Raw genomic sequence first — 23,965 nt, 5'->3', positions numbered from 1 at the left:
ACGAGTGACACTTGCAAAGTATTAAGGACGTTGCTCAGGTGCCGGTCGTCGTGCAATATTACAGCTCGACCTGTAGGTTTGGCAAGTATCTGCATTTCTGTTCAACGGTGCTTTTCTCTCGGTGTTTCCATATTTTTGGCCAGTCCCTGTATGTAAAGGTATACGACTGTTTCACTTTCTCTAATCATAGGCAGGCACTTTAGATGTTTTTACTATTCAAGTAAGGTATCAAGCGACGCTAAACACTCAGTTATTCTTGTGCAGTGCAAAAACGGACGACGTGCTGCTGACGAATACATTACTAGCACTAGAAACGTTAGCCATCTGAAGATGAGCATGACGACGCGCAACTGGCTGTGGCATTAAAATAAAAGCTTTTTGTGGCTGGTTGCATTGTTCTTCAGCAATTTTTAATGACCACGGAGTACACAAGATCTAACTTGATTAAAGTTAAGGAGGTAAATTATTATTTTAACGTTTCCTGCAGCCACAGCTTCCGGCTCGGCGACGCACCCACACTCCTGCCTCCCCCGCCGTGGTCGCACTCCCTACACGACGACGGTCCGTCGCTTTGGGAGTGGAGGAATGTTCTGGCGTACCACAAGCGCCGGAAGCGAGATGAAGAACGCGAGTGAAGAGAAGGCGGCGAAACGACGTCGGCCGACGGTACGCTGATCAGGACCGCACCGCGACAGGAGCGGCCTCTACCAGAGGAGAACATAAGCGCCACTGCTGCCAGCCTAGGCCGTTCAGTATTGGGACAGTATTCGCACAGTTGTAGACCGGCACTCGCAGAACTGTTGTAAGTGATCCACATCCGTTGCTTGTTTGGATATTGTCTATAGCGAAGAACATTTGTTTGCATGTCGCCCATCGCTTGCGACACTTGTTGTAAATACAAGTTGAGTATTGTCATTCTTCTTCTTTGTAATAAAACTACTAATGTTATTTGCTTGAGTTGTTGTATAGCATTCCGAGAACGCAGTATCCTTTGGGCACCCTACACGAGGCGAGTGGGCAGGATCTCACAACCACCACTGTAAGCAATGGCAATTTGCAACAAATGGAATATAAATTCATTAAATAACTCACAACGATGACTTTTAATACTCGGATTCGCACACTATGGTTCAGTGTTGGAACAGCCCATCCTGAAGGTTAAAACAGTGCATTTGCTTCCTACCTGTGATTGTGCAGGCAGGATGCGGGATATGCGAGGCAGCGTGCAGTACGGCAGCGGTGACGTAGGCAGCCACCAGAGAGCAGCAGTGAGCTACCAGGGCACGAGACAAGACCCGGCTCAGCAGCACTGGAACAATACAGCGTGACGAGGGATTATTCATCTTGTAACATGGCGAAACACTACAGCGCAGCACACAGCAAGCACACCATCATTTGACACTCGTGCTACCATCCCTTCAGAGCAAGTGTGCACCCAGCGGTTCTGGGGAGAGAAGATCATACACTCCTGGAAATGGAAAAAAGAACACATTGACACCGGTGTGTCAGACCCACCTACTTGCTCCGGACACTGCGAGAGGGCTGTACAAGCAATGATCACACGCACGGCACAGCGGACACACCAGGAACCGCGGTGTTGGCCGTCGAATGGCGCTAGCTGCGCAGCATTTGTGCACCGCCGCCGTCAGTGTCAGCCAGTTTGCCGTGGCATACGGAGCTCCATCGCAGTCGTTAACACTGGTAGCATGCCGTGACAGCGTGGACGTGAACCGTATGTGCAGTTGACGGACTTTGAGCGAGGGCGTATAGTGGGCATGCGGGAGGCCGGGTGGACGTACCGCCGAATTGTTCAACACGTGGGGCGTGAGGTCTCCACAGTACATCGATGTTGTCGCCAGTGGTCGGCGGAAGGTGCACGTGCCCGTCGACCTGGGATCGGACCGCAGCGACGCACGGATGCACGCCAAGACCGTAGGATCCTACGCAGTGCCGTAGGGGACCGCACCGCCACTTCCCAGCAAATTAGGGACACTGTTGCTCCTGGGGTATCGGCAAGGACCATTCGCAACCGTCTCCATGAAGCTGGGCTACGGTCCCGCACACCGTTAGGCCGTCTTCCGCTCACGCCACAACATCGTGCAGCCCGCCTCCAGTGGTGTCGCGACAGGCGTGAATGGAGGGACGAATGGAGACGTATCGTCTTCAGCGATGAGAGTCGCTTCTGCCTTGGTGCCAATGACGGTCGTATGCGTGTTTGGCGCCGTGCAGGTGAGCGCCACAATCAGGACTGCATACGACCGAGGCACACAGGGCCAACACCCGGCATCATGGTGTGGGGAGCGATCTCCTACACTGGCCGTACACCACTGGTGATCGTCCAGGGGACACTGAATAGTGCACGGTACATCCAAACCGTCATCGAACCCATCGTTCTACCATTCCTAGACCGGCAAGGGAACTTGCTGTTCCAACAGGACAATGCACGTCCGCATGTATCCCGTGCCACCCAACGTGCTCTAGAAGGTGTAAGTCAACTACCCTGGCCAGCAAGATCTCCGGATCTGTCCCCCATTGAGCATGTTTGGGACTGGATGAAGCGTCGTCTCACGCGGTCTGCACGTCCAGCACGAACGCTGGTCCAACTGAGGCGCCAGGTGGAAATGGCATGGCAAGCCGTTCCACAGGACTACATCCAGCATCTGTACGATCGTCTCCATGGGAGAATAGCAGCCTGCATTGCTGCTAAAGGTGGGTATACACTGTACTAGTGCCGACATTGTGCATGCTCTGTTGCCTGTGTCTATGTGCCTGTGGTTCTGTCAGTGTGATGATGTGATGTATCTGACCCCAGGAATGTGTCAATAAAGTTTCCCCTTCCTGGGACAATGAATTCACGGTGTACTTATTTCAATTTCCAGGAGTGTAGTATTGTATAGCCTCCCTTATTTGCAGTCGCTTGACATTTTAATGTTACGCAGGCACCTATGATTTTAATAAAAATAATAATAAATACATCATTTGTTTAATATAATAATAATTTTACATAAGTACATAGGACACAACTATAGCATTACAGGCAAGAAATTGTCAGTCAGAGAAATACAGCTTTTGAAATCCAGTTGTTGACATTTTGTGAAGAACATATTTAAGTCATTAATTTGAGACTAAAATAGTAACAAATTCTCAACTCTGATAGCATCATAATTTACACAATGTAGAATCAAAGTGCGCACTCACCATTCTCACATTCTCAGTGGTTTGCTATGGCTACCTGTGGACTTACGAACCATGTCAGATTTGCGGTTGATAGCAGGTACAATCAGCCACGGAATGTGTACCATTAGTAAGCACATTTACATGCGTAGGCGCTCACATGAGCACTGTTTGCTCTAAAACGTATCTGTGGAATTTTGAAATTTATATGCAAAAATAGAAATGTCCTACTGAAATCTGTTTGGTAGGGGGCGGAGGGAGGGAGATGGGGTCCGTCAGTCTTCTGACTGGACTGGGCTGGGCTGAGGTGATGGTGTCCACCATGACGGCTGAGGTGATGGTGTCCGCCATGACGGCTGAGGTGATGGTGTCCGCCATGACTTTCTCTGCTGCGCCACCCTCTTCATCTCAGAGTAGCTCTTGCACTTACGTCCTCGATTATTTGCTGGATTATTTGCTGTCCCCTCCCTCCACAGTTGACCCTCTAATACTATGAAGTTAATTCCCTGATAGCCCAACGAATGTCCTATCATCCTGCCCCTTCTTTCTGTCTGTGATTTCCCTTTCCTTTCCTCGTCGATTCTGCAGAGAACCTCCTCATTCCTTACCTTATCAGTCCACCTTATTTTCAACATTCTTCCGTAGCACCACATCTCAATCACTTCGATTCTCTTCTGTTCTGTTTTTCCCAGTATCCGTGTTTCACTACCATACAATCCTGTACTCCAAATGTACGAGGGCGTGCTGAAAAGTGATCCTCCGAATTGTTTATGTGAAAACTGTTCAAGCATTTTAAATAAAACAAACATTGTTAACATTCTAAACCTTTATTCTTCATGTCTTCGTATTTATTTCACAACACAGTCACCCTGGCGATGAACACATTTCTTTCTGCCAGAGGTTAGCTTGTTGATAGTCACTGTAAAATGTTTGATTTTTTGGCAGAGCTACAACGTCACCACTGCTTTCATCACTTCATCATTATCGAAATGAATTCCTCAGATGTGTTATTTAAGTTTGGAAACAGGTAAAAATCGGATTAAACCACGTAGGGACTGTATGGAGGATGATCGATGACAGTGAACGCAAGGAGTCGAGTTTCTGCAGATATTGCAATGCTCCCGTGTGGTCTGGCACTGTCATGCTGCAAAAGGGGGTGCCCCATGTCTCCATGTGTGGATGAACTCTTAGAATTTCAAACTCTATTACTGCACACTGAATCTCAAGCACCGACGTAATTACAGGACACACCACCATGTTACACGCTACAATTCAGAGCTGCCTAGCGGCTTTGAGGGATGAAGTAGTGAAGGCAGCAGAGGATCAAGTAGGTAAAAAGACGAGGGCTAGTAGAACTCCTTGGGTAACAGAAGAAATATTGAACTTAATTGACGAAAGGAGAAAATATAAAAATGCAGTAAATGAAGCAGGCAAAAAGGAATACAAACGTCTCAAAAATGAGATCGACAGGAAGTGCAAAATGGCTAAGCAGTGATGGCTAGAGGACAAATGTAATGATGTAGAGGCTTATCTCACTAGGGGTAAGATAGACACAGCCTACAGGAATATTAAAGAGGCCTTTGGAGAAAAGAGAGCCACTTGTATGAATATCAAGAGCTCAGATGGAAACCCAGTTCTAAGCAAAGAAGGGAAAGCAGAAAGGTGGAAGGAGTATATAGAGGGTCTATACAAGGCCGATGTACTTGAGGACAATACTATGGAAATGGAAGAGGATGTAGATGAAGATAAAATGGGAGATACGATACTGCGTGAAAAGTTTGACAGAGCACTGAAAGACCTGAGTCGAAACAAGCCCCCGGGAGTAGACAACATTCCATTAGAACTACTGACGGCCTTGGGAGAGCCAGTCCTGACAAAACTCTACCATCTGGTGAGCAAGATATATGAGACAGGCGAAATACCCTCAGACTTCTAGAAGAATACAATAATTCCAATACCAAAGAAAGCAGGTGTTGACAGATGCGAAAATTACCGAACTATCAGTTTAATAAGTCACAGCTGCAAAATACTAACGCGAATTCTTTACAGACGATTGGAAAAACTGGTAGAAGCCGACCTCGGGGAAGATCAGCTTGGATTCCGTAGAAATATTGGAACACGTGAGGCAATACTGACCTTACGACTTATCTTAGAAGGAAGATTAAGGAAAGGCAAACCTACGTTTCTAGCATTTGTAGACTTAGAGAAAGCTTTTGACAATGTTGATTGGAATACTCCCTTTGAAATTCTAAAGGTGGCAGGGGTAAAATACAGGGAGCGAAAGGCTATTTACAATTTGTACAGAAACCAGATGGCAGTTATAAGAGTTGAGGGGCATGAAAGGGAAGCAGTGGTTGGGAAGGGAGTGAGACAGGGTTGTAGCCTATCCCCGATGTTATTCAATCTGTATATTGAGTAAGCAGTAAAGGAAACAAAAGAAAAAATTCAGAGTAGGTATTAAAATCCACGGAGAAGAAATAAAAACTTTGAGGTTCGCCAATGACATTGTAATTCTGTCAGAGACAGCAAAGGACCTGGAAGAGCAGCTGAACGGAATGTACAGTGTCTTGAAAGGAGGATATAAGATGAACATCAACAAAAGCAAAACGAGGATAATGGAATGTAGTCGAATTAAATCGGGTGATGCTGCGGGAATTAGATTAGGAAATGAGGCGCTTAAAGTAGTAAAGGAGTACTACTATTTGGGGGGCAAAATAACTGATGATGGTCGAAGTAGAGAAGATATAAAATGTAGACTGGCAATGGCAAGGAAAGCGTTTCTGAAGAAGAGAAATTTGTTAACATCGAGTATAGATTTAAGTGTGAGGAAGCCGTTTCTGAAAGTATTTGTATGGAGCGTAGCCATGTATGAAAGTGAAACATGGACGATAAATAGTTTGGACGAGAAGAGAATAGAAGCTTTCGAAATGTGGTGCTACAGAAGAATGCTGAAGATTAGATGGGTAGATCATATAACTAATGATGAAGTACTGAATAGAATTGGGGAGGAGTATGTGGCACAACTTGACAAAAAGAAGGGACCGGTTAGTAGGACATGTTCTGAGGCATCAAACGATCACAAATTTAGCATTGGAGGGCAGTGTGGAGGGTAAAAATCATAGAGGGAGACCAAGAGATGAATACACTAAGCAGATATCGAAGGATGTGGGTTGTAGTAAGTACTGGGAGAAGAAGCAGCTTGCACAGGATAGGGTAGCATGGAGAGCTGCATCAAACCAGTCTCAGGACTGAAGACCACAACAACAACAACAACAACAACAACAACATAGCGGCAGAGGGCTGAAAATTGAGGACGTGAAGAATAATGATGTCGAATATTAATATTGTTTGTTTTATTTAAGAATCTTTAAGAGTTTTCACGTAAACAATTCGGAGGCATTACTTTTCACTACGCTCTCGTACATTCTGAGGAATTTCTTCCTTAAATTAAGACCTATGTTTGACACGAGTAGACATCTCTTGGCCAAGAATACCCTTTTTGCCTGTGCTAGTCTGCTTTTTATGTCTTTCTTGCTTCACTTATATGTTATTTTGCTTCCGTGGTAGCAGAACTGTTTAACTTCGTCTACTTCATGACCACCAGTTTCGATGTTACCTTTCTCACTATTCTCATTTCTGTTACATCTCATTAGTTTAGTCTTTTCCCAGTTTACTCTTAATTCGTATTCTGTACTCATTAGACTGATTATTCCATTCAGTAGAACATGTAATTCTTCTCCACTTTCACTGAGGATAACAGTGTTATCAGCGAATGGCGGAGAGCTGGTATGACATGGGCATACAAAAACTGCCACTGCGTCTACAAAAATGCTTCGACAGAAATGGTGATTATGTCGAAAAATAGCTAATGTTCAAGTTGCAAACTGATGTAAACCATTGTAGAAATAAACAGGTCTGTGTACTTTAAAAAAATAGGAGACATTACTTTTGGGATTACCCTCGTAAATTACAGCTTTACTAAATCCATTGCACACATTAAATTTAGCACTGAGTCTCAAAGAGATGCCTGATTGCTTTCCCTACCAACGACTGGTCTAATACGGGAACTCCTTCCGCTCTGCTCTCCTGGACACACAACGCCAATGCTCATGTAGTTCCACCTAAGTTCAAGTTTTCAGGCAGTTACATACTAACGGTGTGTACACATTGGCTTAGATGTCAGCTTTGGTTGCAAGTCTCAACAGTTTTTCTTTATTTTCTTTAAGCCTCTCGTTGTTTCCTGTCCCACAATCCTGCGGCGTCATACTTTTCTAACCTATCACTCAGTTGCAATTGATTTTCGATCGTTAAACCATTATTGATAAACAGTCCGTAACTTCAGCGACAGTAAAAGGTGTAAGCTAACACTCATTGTCAATGATCACTTTAGAAGCTACGGCTATTACTGAGATCTGTTGGCGGCTAGACAAGTACGATTATCAATGCATCCTCCAGACGCGCCGCTGAGCACAACGTCACGCATCAGAGTAACGTTGAACAGCGAGCAGCCCAGAACTGACGCGCTGCTCTGCGCCGTGTAAAACCAAGTAAAACGAGGTTTGGCAAGTTGCAGTGCGTCCAGTGTGGACGTCAAACCGCGCCGCTCTGCGCCACGACGAACAAGTTCCGCGCAGTGTCAATATATCAAACGAAATGGTTCGTTCGTGCGCGACTCTGCTTGGACAGCGTTTCTATAGTTCATTCGCGGAGATGAGACAGCAGATGTAAACAGTCTGAATCACGTGCGGGGTCAACAAGATATATGGGACCTGCAACGAATTTGTGACGTCACACTAGTCGGTTTGCCCGTCACGCTTCGCGAACGCTCGGCTCGGTGCAGGGCCAACGGAAAATCAATATTTAATTGAAAAGGTTCCCACTGAAGGTCTTAATTTTGGCGTGTACTGTTGAGAACTCGTACCCATTGAAACACGCAGTCAAGAATTATTAAGCTCGTCTAAACTCGCTGCCCGTCAGAGACGGCTGCTGGCTGTAGTGTCACGCGCTGTGACGTGCGCGCGACGGCCTGTCTTTCTCGTGAGCCTAGATCACGTGATTGTGACGTCACAATAGCAGCTGTTGCCAGGGGCAGACAATAGCACACGATTCTTTCGCTTTGTGCTCTACTGTTAAACGTGTCGGCGAAAATGTGTGAAGTGCAGTTTGTACATTGTAAGTAAGTAAATGTAAGTATTATTACCTTCGTATAACAAAGGTTTTTTGTTTATGCGTTTTGTCTTCTTCTTCTTCTTCTTTTCTAATATTATCTTTTCTGCTTGCTCCAGTGTTAAACATCAAAATGTCAAGTTCTACCGAAACTGTACAGCATGATGGCATTCGTAGCCCACCTAAGAAACGAGAGATCAGCATTAAGCTCTTCGGAGAAGATAATGATCCTGCATGTGTACAAGACAGAATTTGATTTATATCCAATAACATTATCACCCGAAATTGTCAGTGGTTCTTCCGTGTATCGAGTGCTAACCTCACCCTGAAATAACGAAAGGAAGATAGGGCTCACAATTAAAATATTCCAAACGTTGACGACTTCGACAGAAACGCCGTAAGGAGGAAAATGTAACAGTTTTTCTTTCGCAAAGAGCTGCCTACCATTGATAAAGTTCTTGCCTCTATTGTCAAATTTCCTAACCTGCCGGACTTCAAAAGAACATTTTTCACTTTTTACTGAAGGAGGTAAATTTCAGGTACGTTTATCGTGGACGTAAAAGAAAAGCTGAACGACAAGGAAGAGATCTTTCAACGGAGAAGGCCTTATTTAAGGACAATAACAGCACTCCAAGAAAGTTGAAAAATTTCTTATTTTGACGAGACCTAGCTAAATGCAGGCCGCACACGGAATAAAATCTGGATAGATCGTACGGCATCATCAGTTAAAGGAGCCTTTCTGCCTGTCTCGTCTACAGAAAACAAAGCGCCATCTGGGAAAGGAAAGCGACTAATAACAACCTACCGAGCGGGGTGGCGCAGTGGTTAGACACTGGACTCGCATTCGGGAGGACGACGGTTCAATCCCGCGTCCGACCATCCTGATTTAGGTTTTCCGTGATTTCCCTAAATCACTCAAGGCAAATGCCGGGATGGTTCCTCTGAAAGGGCACGGCCGACTTCCTTCCCAATCCTTCCCTAATCCGATGAGACCGATGACCACGCTGTCTGGTCTCCTTCCCCAAAACCAACCAACCAATAACAACCCACATTGGGAGCGAGACAAGAGTTTTCCTACGAGTGTTCGTGGACCTTCGAGTCGAAAAAGACCGGTGACTATTAAGAAGAAATGAACGCCATGTCTTTAATCTTGATTTTCCAAAGTTCTTTCTCGCGCTGAGGTTCGTTGCGTTATTGTTTATGTGATAATGTACCAAACCACTCGCGCAAGCTAGAAAAAATTCCGAGCGCAGGGAGTAAATAGAACATTACAAACTGGCTTTCATCCAAAAAAATTTCGTTTGAGAATGATATGTTGAAGCAAGAACTGCTGTCTATCGTCGAGGAAAATAAACCTTCTTACAATGCATATGCCGTAAACGCTATGGCAAGTACAGGAAACAAAACAATTTTAAGAATACCACCATACCACTATGAACTGAGCGCCATAGAACTTGTCTGGGTATGGATTAAGAATCATGTTGCAGCAAGTAACAAAACCTTCAAACTGGTTGAAGTGAATGAAAGTACTTCTGGTCGAAGCAGTCACTGAAGTAAGGTCGGATGGGTGGAATAAATGTGAGCAGCACATTCAAAAAACTGAAAAATCAATATGGGACATGGATAACATTGTGGAAACTCACGAAAAGGGTTTAGTTATTAGCGTCAATAGTAGTACAGTCCATGCAGGATACGGTGGTCAATGCGCACTGACCAGTTTTCGTCCAAAACGCTGGGCGAGTTCATTCGGTTGTTGAGAAGGAGAAGCCAACAAATGCTTGCCAACGTTCGGCCAGTCGGCGATGACTGAATCGTCGGCGATGACGGAATCAAGGCGCACGCCCTGCAGTCTTTTGAAACGGTTTTATAGAAACAATTCGGTAAAAAAAATAATTTATGCTTTACTTATAGCATTATATGTCAGGTTCATGACGATGTGCCCATCATTTCGTTAATAGTCATAATTATTGAGATATTTACTTGGATGTCAGACAATGCGCGCGAAATTCGGAAAATCTTGCATTAAAAAATAGAGGTCGCTATGATTTTGCGTTTGGTACATATTAGATAACATGTTGCTGTGTATAAAATTTACCTAACGCAACAAATTTTCCTTTAATCTAGGATAGAGGTGTCTACTAGTCACCAATCTCAGGAAAATTGATCTGAGGTAGCACACTCATTTGTGATGGCGCCGCGGCAGTGATAAAGCCAGACAGAAATATCCACAACATTCCTCTTATTTTATAAAGGGTTTCAGATATCGAAATGAGATTTTGGCAAACGAAACCACGTAAAGAGGAGGGTATTTTGCCATATCGGTATTGTGCAAAACATCATTATGTACCGTGTTACCCCAATAACTACAGACTTTTTCGATGAAAGAATTGAGTTTTTAATGGCCGTCGATAGCTGGTGTAACGAGAAATGCTATGGGTTATGAAACAACATAAGTGAAGACCTTACACTTTTTGTCTACTGTGGATGTGCTTTCCCATACCTCAGCCGGCTGGAATGGCCGAGCGGTTCTAGGCGCTACAGTCTGGAACCGCGCGACCGCTACGGTCGCAGGTTCGAATCCTGCCTCGGGCATGGATGTGTGTGATGTCCTTAGGTTAGTTAGGTTTAAGTAGTTCTAAGTTCTAGGGGACTGATGACCTCAGAAGTTTAAGTCCCATAGTGCTCAGAGCCATTTGAACCATTCCTCAGTTCCTCACTTAATAAACCAATGTTTCAGAATTCTTTCATAACTTTGTCTGCGCAACTTGTTAGTGACCTGAGATTGTGTAAATCCCACTCTGTTTTGACAAAAGAAGCAAATTTTAACATGGCAACCACAGAAATATGTACGTTTTACTCAAAATGCGCCACTCATGATGGTTGTCTGAAAGCTACATATGGTTAACAAGTCAGGTAACATTAAATCGCTGCATTTTCGGTGGAATTCTTTTTAGATACTAACCAAAGCAGAGGTCACAGATCTTTTTGAGTGGTCAACACGTAATTGTGAGCATGGAGGGGATCCATTTAATATTTACAAAAAATGTGAGCACAGACTTCAGTATAGAATGGAACTTCCCCTCCAGCACTCCGCATTTCCCCTACAACGCCTACCCGTAACCCTACCGCAATCACTCTCCCCAAGCGTACCCTGGTGGATTTTCATCTACCAGCCAAGACACTCTGTGCAGACTTAGGTAGCAACCCATCTGACTCCGCAGACAGGTGATTGTTCTGCCAGTGCTGGGAAAAAGATAGCTCACCCGATAAAATTATTACCGAATAATTTTATTTATTTGTTCCATTTTTTTCCAAATCCAGTTAAAGCGCTTATGACACAGGTAGCAGGATAGAATGAGTACATAATTGTGTCCATAACTACAGATTTTACTCTCGGTTTTGTTGCACATTTCCGAAGTGTTACGTGTCTTGCTGTCGAGACGCATCGCCTTCCGTTTGTTCACCTCTGTTGAAGACGTAATCACGCCGCACTATGCTTCTGTGCGGCAGCCCAGCATATGGAATTGTTTTCCCGAACTTTCTCAATTCGGATAATGGAACATAGTTTTCCATTTTTACCGACACTAGCGCACACACATTGGAACACTGCTGTACAACTAAGAAACGTTCTGCTCCACTTTGCGAGGCGGTTAAGGCGACTGTTTGCGTAAAGTGAGAAATCCGAGTTTGAGTCCAAGTCTGGCACATCATTTTCATATCGTTATTCTAATATACAGCGAAAGGTGACTCGTATTTACAACTGCGAATACATTTCCTATATTACTAAAATTAACTCGAGCGATCACTAGCGCTAGTGTAGCATTTGAAACTACCATTTGCACGGCAAAACACTGTTTGCACTTAGTCATGATGTCAAATATCTGATAAAAAGTTGCATACTCCGTGACATGACACATGGAAATAACGTTAGGGTGTCTCTGTATGTCGGCTGTTAGCAAAAAATGTGAACGTGAAGTAGCTAGTTCAAATTATACAGGAGATTACAATAATTAAAGCCAAATGGTTCTGAGCACTATGGGACTTAACATCTGAAGTCATCAGTTCCCTAGAACTCAGAACTACCTAAACCTAACTAACCTAAGGACATCACACATATCCATGCCCGTCGCAGGATTCGAACCTGCGACCGTAGCTGTCGCGCTGTTCCAGACTGTAGCGCCTAGAACCGCTCGGCCACCCCGACCGGCTAATTAAAGTCCAGGCTATGTGAAGGAAAATTACGATAAAATTGTGGAAAGAAATGTAAATACAATTATGCCATACAAAAATAAATTAAAGACTTAAACATAATCGCAAAAGACAGATGGAGATTATGTGTCAGGATATGTTAAATGGGAACCAGAAGTGAAAAATTTAGTGAATGATAAAATAATGTCTTATATGCTACTTTATAAGTTTCATGGAAATATCTTGAATTGATAACTTTACACATCTCGTCTCCTACATGTAAGAAATGAATTTTACTTCCATGAATAAATACCTATTACTTCCTTTCTTTTGGCGCAGACCTAATACAGAAAATAGGAAACTAGATTCATTTAAGACAGACTTGTTTGCTCAGTTTACTTTCGTTTTCTATCATACTCTTTAAATTATAGGCTATTACTTACACTGACCACTGCAAGTGTTGGTCTTCAGTTCGGGAACACCTGCCACATTTCTCTGCTATGGCATGGTAGGGGCTTTTTTTTGCACTGCTCTATACCAGGAATATGTGCACAGTGGGATGTTGGGCGAGGTAGCGCGTCCAGTGTGGGCGTAGGTTTCCAGTCTGTTCCATCTTCACTGAAGTCATCAGTTTGTCAGCTGTCCTACATCTCTCTTTCCTTTTGGATTATAAATTATACTTATTTAACTAATCCATTTCCGCCCATTCTGTTGAAATGTTGTTTTCATTTTACACGACCTTCCTCTATTTTGTTCTTTTTTACGTTACCTATGAAGTGTTTCTCTCAGTTTTTTGTATATGATCTCTGAGAGTGCACTCTTTAACTTTCCTTATAAATTTTATTTCATCCGACTGTATTCCTCTTTCATCTTTCTTAGTTAATGCCAAAGATTTGCTTCCATGTATTAGAATACAGGTAGGCCATATTTTCTAAAATTTCTGATTTTGTATCCTGACTTGCCTTATAGGAATCAAGACAAAAATTCCTTTTTGGATAGTAACGAGTAATTTATTCAGTGACTAATGCTTCCCTTATAACCGTTAGAAGTTCAGAAATTTTAAATAAATCAATTCCTTGTCAGTATAATAAGCAGCCTCCGAGACCTGTCTCACAAACTGTTACACGCATATTTCTCCGTGTGCGCCTGCTATATATTCGTTCCTTTGGAAAATTTCCATTGCAGCCATTTCGTGTTGCAGTCGGCATTCATTATTAGCTTCATTCAAGCTGGGACTTGCCGTTGGTTGGAACGTATCTGTTTATTCAGTAGCAGCCAAGTGCAGAGTCGTTCCACTGTGCAAGCAGTGCCACTGTTCCAATGCAGAAACCTTGACACATATACAACTCCAAGTGTGTTGTGTATTCTTCATTATTGTCCAGTATTTGGGTTTTATGCAAATCTGATACACTGTAAAAAAGTGAATACAATAAAACTTCGTTAACACGAATCCGAAGGCACCGAAAAATCAGGAGTTCGTGTTAAAAAAATTCGTGTTAAGTGAAAAACAGATTTTAATAAGTATACATGTACAGCAATACACTAATGTGTAATACACTACACTATCAATCGCGTTATTGTAGACTTTAACACTATAAAGTGATTGTAACATCCAAGTACTCACAAATTACGTACGTTACTTTCTTGGAAAAAATTCGGTCATAGTTCGCTGATGTTCATGGGAACGATAATATTTTGTAATTTCACAACCAATTGTAATGATAGCGTCCGTAAACCCAGCAGTGACGTCGGATGTTGAAGCGAACCGTTCTAAACAGTCCAAGGCTGTAAACATCTGACGGGTAGGTGGAATGGTATCTGTATTCTCTTCCTCTTCACTTTCTTCTGATGGCCCTTCTTGCACCTCGTTCACAGCTTTTGGCACATCCGATTTCACAGAAGCACATACGGAAACATCGTCGTCTACACGAATGAATTCTTCGAAACTAATCCCAGGGTTCGCAGCGTCCTGCAGAACTGTCCATTCATCAGGTGAAGTGGCATCTTCTAACTCTTGACATCTTCAGTGTTGCTATGCCTCCAAGCTCTGTTAAAGCACTTCCCTATATGATGTGGCGATACTGAGTTCCAGGCTGCTGCGATGGCTTTTATTGCGTCAAGCAGATTCCAATTTGGGGTTGCACTATTGTTTTCAGCAGCACGAATTGCAGCTCTTACAGGTCGCTTACGATAAGCCCTCTTTATGAGAGAGATTATGCTTTGGTACAAAGGCTGAAGGCGGCCTGTGGCGTTAGGTGGAAAAAACTGAACCTTTTGTTGGATAGGTTCAGACCATGAACGTTAACGAACAAGCCACTTGCGAAATGATGTGCCATCGATCCAATCTTCCTTGTGTTGTGAGTAGATGCAAGGTAAAGTGTCCATATTTATGTTTTTAAAACAATGTGGTTTCTCGGATTTACCGAGAACCCAGGGACGAAACTTCCCACTGTCGTCAGCATTACAGCGCAGTACAATAGTCACACGTTGTTTGCTTCGTGCTCCACAGTGACACTTATCACCTTTTATCCCCAGGGTGTGATTTAGAAAAAGATTGTAGAAAAATCCAGTTTCATCCATGTTAAACACATCATGCGAGGCATACTTTTCCCTCACTCGGTTGAATTCATGCAACCAGCTGTTCGCACTTTCTTCATCACCTTTATTTTCTTCACCATAAATTTGTACAAATGAAATTGAATGTCTCTTTTGGAACCGATACAACCAACCAGCAGAACAACGGAAGCCTTCGATGCCCATATCTTTAGCAATATCATTTGCTTTTGACTGAATCACAGGGCCAGTTAAAGGTATGTTAGATGCACGTATATGATTGAACCATTCTAGCAGTAACGTCTCGATGTCTTAATACTTGGCTGTACGAAGTCGTTTAGATTTGTTTCCAGAACCTGATGCCGCAGCATTAATAATTTTTTCTCGATTCTTAATAATCGTAGATAAAGCAGATTTAGGTATTCCAAACTGCTCTGCAATTGCTGTTTTCTTGTTACCATGGTCCACTTCATCCATAATCTTAAGCTTTAACTGTACATTTAGAGCTGTCTGTTTCCTCTTTGCCATTTTCGCGTGCTACGGTACCGGTTGTAACTGTAGTTTTTATTCAGTATTCCAACTTGATGCGGCTATGACTAACAGAAAACCTGTCAAATCTGGCACTGAGTACTTTCCTAAATGCTGCTGCACACATTATTGAATGTCTTGCAATGTACAGCATACGCTGATTGTTGAGGTGATAATCGCGGCTACCGACCTACAATACGTTAAAAACGAGTCAACAATAAGTATAATTAGCTTTGTAGCTACATTTCCTACATTTATTTCGGAAAAAAGTTACTCTTTAGAATACTCTAAGGTTGGAAGTTTGTGTTACAGTGAAATTTAATTACACTAGGAACTGAAACAGAGTTCGTAATTAGCCTTAACCGAAATTCGTGGTAACCGATAAAACATACTATAAGAACTAATGGAGTCCTGGTGGGACCAATATTTTTTTCGCGTTAACCGCGAGTTCGTCTCATGCGAGTTCGCGCTAACGAGGTTTTATTGTATATAAGTATCAAATAAAATTTGTGTGCCCAGTTATGTAGGGTTGTCAACAATGAAGAAAAGGCAGAAATCTAGTTATATGTGAGGATATTTTTCTGTAGCAGACGAAAGTAACAAAACTGCACATTTTAATATAATATATGAATTGTGAGTAACGTAAGAAACATCTGCAGCGAAGGCATCCACAATTGTTGATGTGATGTTCAGTCCAGAGACTGGTTTGATGCAGCTCTCCATGCTACTCTATTCTGTGCAAGCTTCTTCATCTCCCAGTACCTACTGCAACAGACATGCTTCTGAATCTGTTCAGTGTACTCTTGATCTCTCTGTACGATTTTTACCCTCCACGCTGCCCTCCAATACTAAATTGGTGATTCCTTGATGCCTCAGAATATGTCCTATCAAGCGATCCCTTCTTCTAGTCAAGTTGTGCCACAAATTTCTCTTCTCCCCAATTCTATTCAACACCTCCTCATTAGTTATGTGATCTACCCATCTAATATTCAGCATTCTTCTGTAGCACCACATTTCGAAAGCTTCTATTCTCTTCTTGTCTAAACTATTTATCGTCCATGTTTCACTTCCATACATGCCTACATTCCATACAAATACTTTCAGAAACGACTTCCTAACACTTAAATCTATACTCGATGTTAACAAATTTCTCTTCTTCAGAAACGCTTTCCTTGCCGTACCATCTACATTTTATATCCTCTGTACTTCGACCATCGTCAGTTATTTTGCTCCCCAAACAGCAAAACTCATTTACTACTTTAAGCGTCTCATTCCCTAATCTAATTCCCTCAGCATCACCCGATTCTATTATCCTCGTTTTGCTTTTGTTGATGTTCATCTTATATCCTCCTTTCGAGACACTGTCCATTCCGTTCAGCTGCTCTTCCAGGTCCTTTGCTGTCTCTGACAGAATTACAATGTCATTGGCGAACCTTAAAGTTTTTATTTCTTCTCCATGGATTTTAATTCCTACTCTGAATTTTTTCTTTTGTTTCCTTTACTGCTTGCTCAATATACAGATAGAATAACATCCGGGATAGGCTACAACCCTGTCTCACTTCCTTCCCAACCACTGCTTCCCTTTCATGCCCCTCGACTCTTATAACTGCCATCTGGTTTCTGTATAATCAAGCCTGTGAATTCACAGACGAAGTTTTACAGTAATGCGAATTATTTTGATGGTTTAAAGTTACTTCACGACCTATGTGGAATCTAAAATGATTAATATGTTTTTGGAACCTGTTAATTGTATAAAATGCATATTTGAACCATGGCCTGTTTTTTTTTTTTATTTTAAACCCTAATTCTACCGGTTTCGGTTTTGGACCATCTTCACACAAATGAAGGGTTAAAATGCTTTAAACCACCATATCGCTTTAGTCATTACTTAAAATAAGTAGTGCATGCCATGAATGTAAATATATGACACAAAAGTTTAAAAGCAAACATCCGAATATTAAATGTATACGGAGCAATAGGTGGGACTGTTTAGGTTAGGTTGTTACCTGGGAAGCAGGAGTAGATGGCGATAGTGGCGAGCAGAAAGGCTGTGCCCAGCACCAGCAGACAGACGTAGACGACGCGCCTGGTGCGCTCGCCGCTGCTAGGGTTGGCCGCCCTGCTCTTGCAGTACAGGAAGTGCTCCGCGTCTGCGCAGTACTGGTGGGCTGACAGGTGTCTCCCTTCTGGGGATTCCCCATCCTCCACAGCAGCGCCGCCATCAGCCAGCAGCCGGTACCGCCTACCAGCAGGCAGCACCACTACGTGTTCGTTCTCCTCACACTGCGCCAAACAACGAAATGCACATCAGCTATCGCTAACTTAAGAGGATTTACCAGAAAGTTTTGGTCTGTCGCGTCCGTGGGCGGGGCTGCAGCCGCCATCTTGCTGCCATAAAGTTCCAACACTCAGTACGCATCCAGTGGTGGCAGAGTGTGGTCTGTGTCTCTACTACTTTGCTGTCTAGGACATGTTAACATGCGCGCTGCAATAGAAAGGAAGTCCCGTCATTTGTGACATGCCTTGTCTCGTTAGGTTTTTGTTGGCAAAGAAACTGCAAGCCATCTGAACTTTATCGCTACCTTTGTTATGTGTAGGAATAATGAGCAAAAGTCGAGTGAGGCAATAGTGTACTGATTTTAAACACAGCCATACCAACATTTATGATGAGGACTGCAGTGGTAGCCTAGCCTTGTGACTGAGGAGCTGGTGATGAAAATCTACGAGAAAATCGTTGTTTCACGATTATGGAACTTTCGCAACATTTTTCCCAAGTTTCACAGAGTTTGGTGCATAAAACTATGAACGAGGAGCTTGATTACCACAAATATTGTTCTAGATGGGTTCCCAAAATCCTAACAGAATTCCACAAAAAACAGAAGCTGGCTGCAACTGACCTTCCTCGAAAATTACGAGAAAAATGGTAACAAAATTATCAATCGTGTCGTAACTGGGGATGAGACTTGGATGAAGCATGTCAACAGTAAAACAAAAAGGTAGTCGATAGACTTGGGGGGGGGGGGGGGGACACAAATTCTCCCAAGAAGCCAAGGAAGTGTTTGCAAACATTGCTAGCAAGCAACATAATTGGCTACGGTGTTTTAGGACTCGAAGGGAATGATTCTCGCTGATTTTTTTGAATGCGGCACAAAAGTTAACTCATAGAGGTATTGCCAAACACTGGTGGTGATACAAACAAGCGTCGGGAAAACTTAGTGCAAAAGTTTTGTTTTTTCACGATATCACACCTCCACACACGACCAAACGTACCCGAGAGCTCTATGGGTTTTTAGATGGGAGGTGTTTCATCATCCATCATACAGTCAGGATTTGGCGCTGAGTGATTACCACCTCTTCCCAGCAATGAAGACGTGGCTCGCTACACAACGCTTTAATACTGACGCCGAACTTCATGCCAGTATAAATCAGCTGTTGCAATCGCAGCGGCAAATTCTTACAGAGACGGGATTTGAAAAACTTGTGCCACGGTATGATAAGTACCTTAGTTTGAATGACGATTATGTAGAAAAATAGCTTAAGAGTATAGTTTTTGTTTTTTCTGAATCGTTAATTTTTTATTTCGAAACGTCTGTTACCTTCAGGATAGCCCACGTATGTCAATACTGCAATCCAGGGCAACATTTACGTACAGGGTACTTAGGTTGCAGGGAAGGGATCCGCACCACAGAAATTTTAATTCTGATTCAGAGGTAGTGGCTGTTAGGTTGGAACATAGACAACAGTTGGGAGTACAGTGTGCTCACACCATGCTCACCATACTACATCCGATGATTAATGACTTACGAGTGACACAGTGGTCAGTCGACTATCATGTGGTCTTCAGGGCCTGATCATGGGGCTTTCTTTGCCCTTGCTTTATTTTAATATTGTGGTAACGTCCCTCTAGTAACTGTTAAAAGACATAGATTTACATACTTTCTATGGGATTATACAGCCGAATTTTTCAGTGGACAGCTGATGTGAATGAAGTCAACTTTCACCTCCCAACCACCTGTTCTTGCATTTCAAATTTCCAATGGATCCACTCAGATGCATTATAAATCAGTTTGCAACATGGCTGAGACTTTTAAAAGAATGGTTAATGAAATTTTGGCTGTTTGAATAGAGTTCAATTTCACGAAAAGCCACTTTCTTCCATACCTCATGAAATCCAAATCAGCGGTAGTAAAACTTCTACTTCATGTTGTAAGTCATGCATTCTCAAGCTCCTGAAGTTGTCAAAAAAACATTTTCAGATAACTGTATTTGTTAATAAGATACTGCAGGAAATGTTCCAGATGTCTTAAGATCAGCAACATCTAATAGATAGCATATCGACCACGATTTTTTGAGGGAAAATAAGGGGTCAAATACACGAATGCATTGATAAAAAAATAAGAATGTAGTGTTAAAAAAATATTTTGTCTTTATAAGTTGTAAACACAAAAATTATAAATAACTTCCATTCACAGAACGGCCATTGTGGCTTTATCCATCATTGTAGGTGAAAGCCAACAACACAACAGCAAAGTAGTGAGGCCTTCTTTTACGTTTTACCTATAACTTATTACTATGAACTGGCATAAAATACAAACTCAGCTCCGTAAATAGCAAGAAGGATTAAATTTGAGCATTGACATGAATGTCAGATATTAGTTTTACATTAAAAACTGTATTTCTTAATAATTACGTTAATAAAGATTCTCGAATACCTTAATAATCCCAATTTTTAATTTTTTACCCATAAATTCATTAAATAATAAAATGTATAGAAAAATTTTGTACAGTCAAATAATAATCCTTAGAAGTTCTGTTATAAGCCTTCAATTCAGAAACTGGTTTAAAACGCATTTTTGTAGATTAGTTATCACAGTCCCTTATGAACCATGGACCTTGCAGAGATGGACAAGCGTGAGTACTTCACGATAGAGATAACTGTACTGTATGTGCAACTACAGTGGACTGGCATCTGAAGAGAGGCCAGAAAACTTGGGCTCCTAAAGAGGGCAGCTGCTTTTCCAATAGCTGCAGAGACTACGGTCTGGATGATTGACTGATCTGGTCTCGTAACATTAGCCAACATGGCCTTCCTGTGCTGGTACTGCCAACAGCTGAAAACGATGGAAACGATTCTTACGTAAAGACATGCAGCTCCTCTCCTTGGGTAAAATATTCGAGACGGAAAAATAGCCTCCATTTAGATTTTTGGGTGTGGAGTACTCAGGAGGATATTGACATCAGGGAAAAGAAAATTGACATTCTACAGATCGGAGCATGAAATGTTAGATCCCTTAACGGTAGATGGGTTAGAAAATTCTATCGCTTGCGCCTTTGTCCCGCATTTTGGCGTGGTTAAACCGGATTTGGCATGCTAATGTGAAGGGGTGGCCGGATGCCCTTCCTGCCGCCACCCCGTACCCCCCGGGACGGAATCAGAGTACCCCATCTGTCTGCGTCCAGTGTAAGTCATGGAAAACTGCGGATGTGTTGCAAATGTCTGTGAGTCGTGTAACTGAGGCGGGACGTGGGGACCAGCCCGGTATTCACCTACAGGGATGTGGAAAACGGTAGGTCGGTTAGAAAATATGAAAAGGAAAATGGATAGGTTGAAGTTAGATATATTGGGGATTTGCGAATTTCAGTAGCAGGATTAACAGGACTACTGGCCATGCGAGTAAAGGTTCATAAATACAAAAATCAAACACGGCTAGATCTAATAAGAAAAAAGAAAATAAGAGCAGGGGTAAGCTACAATGAACAGCATAGGGAACACATTATCGTAGCTACCGCAGTAGTAGAAGTTTATATACCAAGTAGCTCTGTAGATTATGAAGGAATTGAATAAATGTGTAATGAGATAAGAGAACGGAATGTGCTGACGATTTGTATTAATGATACACAAAACATAAGAAATCGTATAAACACACTTTCTGAAGAACAAAGCGCTGCGTTTATGCGACCTGCATCAGCAGCAAAACCTACCGAGTCTGCTGAAAACATGAACAGAGATGTGAAGTATAATATTCGTAGTGATTACTGTTACTGTTGACATGAAGTGCAATGAGAAAATCGAAAGTTGTATCACCTGAGGTAGCAAAGTAACACGTTTCAAATCAGGTTCATTACAACCCGACTTGATTCGTTTAAATAGAAATTGTGGCAAGGAGAATGGTTATAAAGGCTTTATGAATTAAAGGCGTAAAGTCTGTAAATGAGTCTGCGATCACGCTATGGTATCGCATTTTATTTGTAAACGTCCATCTTGATCACATTAACTGTCCAAGTCACAATTACGGGCTACGGTTACTGCCATCTTCAGATCTATTATTAATAGAAAACAGTGGTGTAACCAGCTAAGTTCAGTTAGCTGAAGCAAAATCTGTAACAGGCCTAGTGATACATAAGAAAAATAAAAAAAATGTTTACATGATGAGCAGCCATGCATACCACCCATACATATCATAAAATATTCGGATGTCGCTATCAATGCCAAATCTGTTTATGTAGATACATGGATAGTAAGTGCTGGTCATTGCTGGATGCGTCCAATAGGCCTATTTATACATATAACTGCCGGCCGCGGTGGTCTAGCGGTTCTAGGCGCTCAGTCCGGAACCGCGCGACTGCTACGGTCGCAGGTTCAAATCCTGCCTCGGGCATGGATGTTTGTGATGACCTTAGGTTAGTTAGGTTTAAGTAGTTCTAAGTTCTAGGGGACTGATGACCACAGATGTTAAGTCCCATAGTGCTCAGAGCCATTTAAACCATTTTTACATATGAGGCCAGCAGAGGGCGCTGGAGCTAGGGTACATGAGTAACCAGTATCGTAAATTTGATAGTTAAAGTGCAGCATGCGTAGTCATTAATTAAAATTACTTTATATGGCAGTATCAGCGTCGGACAATAAAACATGAACTGACATAAAACATATGGAATTACATTCATACTTAAAATACACACAAAAGTGTAAAGAGTAGTGGCGAGAAGCTCCTAGCCTGGCAAAGTAAAAGGTACACAACTGTGCCAAAACCAGAATAAAAATTTTAGCCACGTGGTCTGAGGCGGCATGCCACGCTTTGCGCGGCTCCCCCCGTCGGAGGTTCGCGTCCTCCCTCGGGCATGGGTGTTTGTGTTGTCCTTAGAGTAAGTTCCCCCATGAACCACGGACCTTTCCTTTGGTGGGAGGCTTGCGTGCCTCAGCGATACAGCTAGCCGTATCGTAGGTGCAACCACAACGGAGGGGTATCTGTTGGGAGGCCAGACAAACGTGTGGTTCCTGAGGAGGGGCAGCAGCCTTTTTAGTAGTTGCAGGGGCAACACTCTGAATGATTGACTTGTAACACTAACCAAAACGGCCTTGCTGTGCTGGTACTGCGAACGGCTGAAAGCAAGGGGAAACTATAGCCGTAATATTTCCCGAGGGCATGGATCTTTACTGTATGGTTACATGATGATGGCGTCCTCTTGGGTAAAATATTCCGGAGGTAAAATAGTCCTCCATTCGGATCTCTGGGCGGGGACTACTCAAAAGGACGTCGTTATCAGGAGAAAGAAAACTGGCGTTCTACGTATCGGAGTGTGGAGTGTCAGATCCCTTAATCGGGCAGGTAGGTTAGAAAATTTAAAAAGGGAAATGGATAGGTTAAAGTTAGATATAGTGGGAATTAGTGAAGTTCGGTGGCAGGAGGAACAAGACTTCTGGTCAGGTGAATACAGGGTTATAAATACAAAATCAAATAAGGGTAATGAAGGAGTAGGTTTAATAATGAATAGTAAAATAGGAATGCGGGTAAGTTACTACAAACAACATAGTGAACGCATTATTGTGGTCAAGATAAATACAAAGCCCACGCCTACCACAGTAGTACAAGTTTATATGCCAACTAGGTCCGCAAATAACGAAGAGATTGATGAAATGCACGATGAAATTATTCAGACAGTGAACGGAGACGAAAATTTAATAGTCATGGGTGACTGGAACTCGATAGTAGGAAAAGGAAGAGAAGGAAACGTAGTAGGTGAATATGGAATGGGAGTAAGGAATGAAAGAGGAACCGCCATGGTAGAATTTTGCACAGAACATAACTTAATCATAGCAAACACTTGGTTCAAGAATCATAAAAGAAGGTTGTATGCATGGAAGAAACCTGGAGATTCTGGAAGGTCTCAGATAGATAATATAATCGTAAGACAGAGATTCAGGAACCAGGTTTTAAATTGTAAGACATTTCCAGGGGCAGATGTGGACTCTGACCACAATCTATTGGTTATGAACTGTCGATTAAAACTCAATAAACTGCAAAAAGGTGGGAATTTGAGAAGATGGGACCTGGATAAACTGAAAGAACCAGAGGTT

The 23,965-nt window shown here is 42.5% G+C and overlaps 1 protein-coding gene across 1 annotated transcript in view; it reads right to left on the bottom strand.

Moving 5' to 3' along the window:
- The window catches only part of LOC126101457 (probable G-protein coupled receptor Mth-like 4), a 317,300-nt gene that overhangs the window by 101,889 nt on the left and 191,446 nt on the right, over window positions 1-23,965 (bottom strand). Inside the window, exons 5-6 of the mRNA XM_049912110.1 lie at window positions 17,616-17,892; window positions 1,184-1,309 (exon numbers count right to left, since the gene is read on the bottom strand). Coding sequence (XP_049768067.1) covers window positions 1,184-1,309; window positions 17,616-17,892 — 403 coding nt within the window. The remainder of the gene's footprint in view (window positions 1-1,183; window positions 1,310-17,615; window positions 17,893-23,965) is intronic.

The sequence above is a fragment of the Schistocerca cancellata genome, chromosome 9 (genome assembly GCF_023864275.1).
Source record: "Schistocerca cancellata isolate TAMUIC-IGC-003103 chromosome 9, iqSchCanc2.1, whole genome shotgun sequence".
Taxonomy (NCBI): domain Eukaryota; kingdom Metazoa; phylum Arthropoda; class Insecta; order Orthoptera; family Acrididae; genus Schistocerca; species Schistocerca cancellata.
Note: the sequence above shows the minus strand (reverse complement) of the source record. Positions and strands in the feature narration are given on the sequence as shown.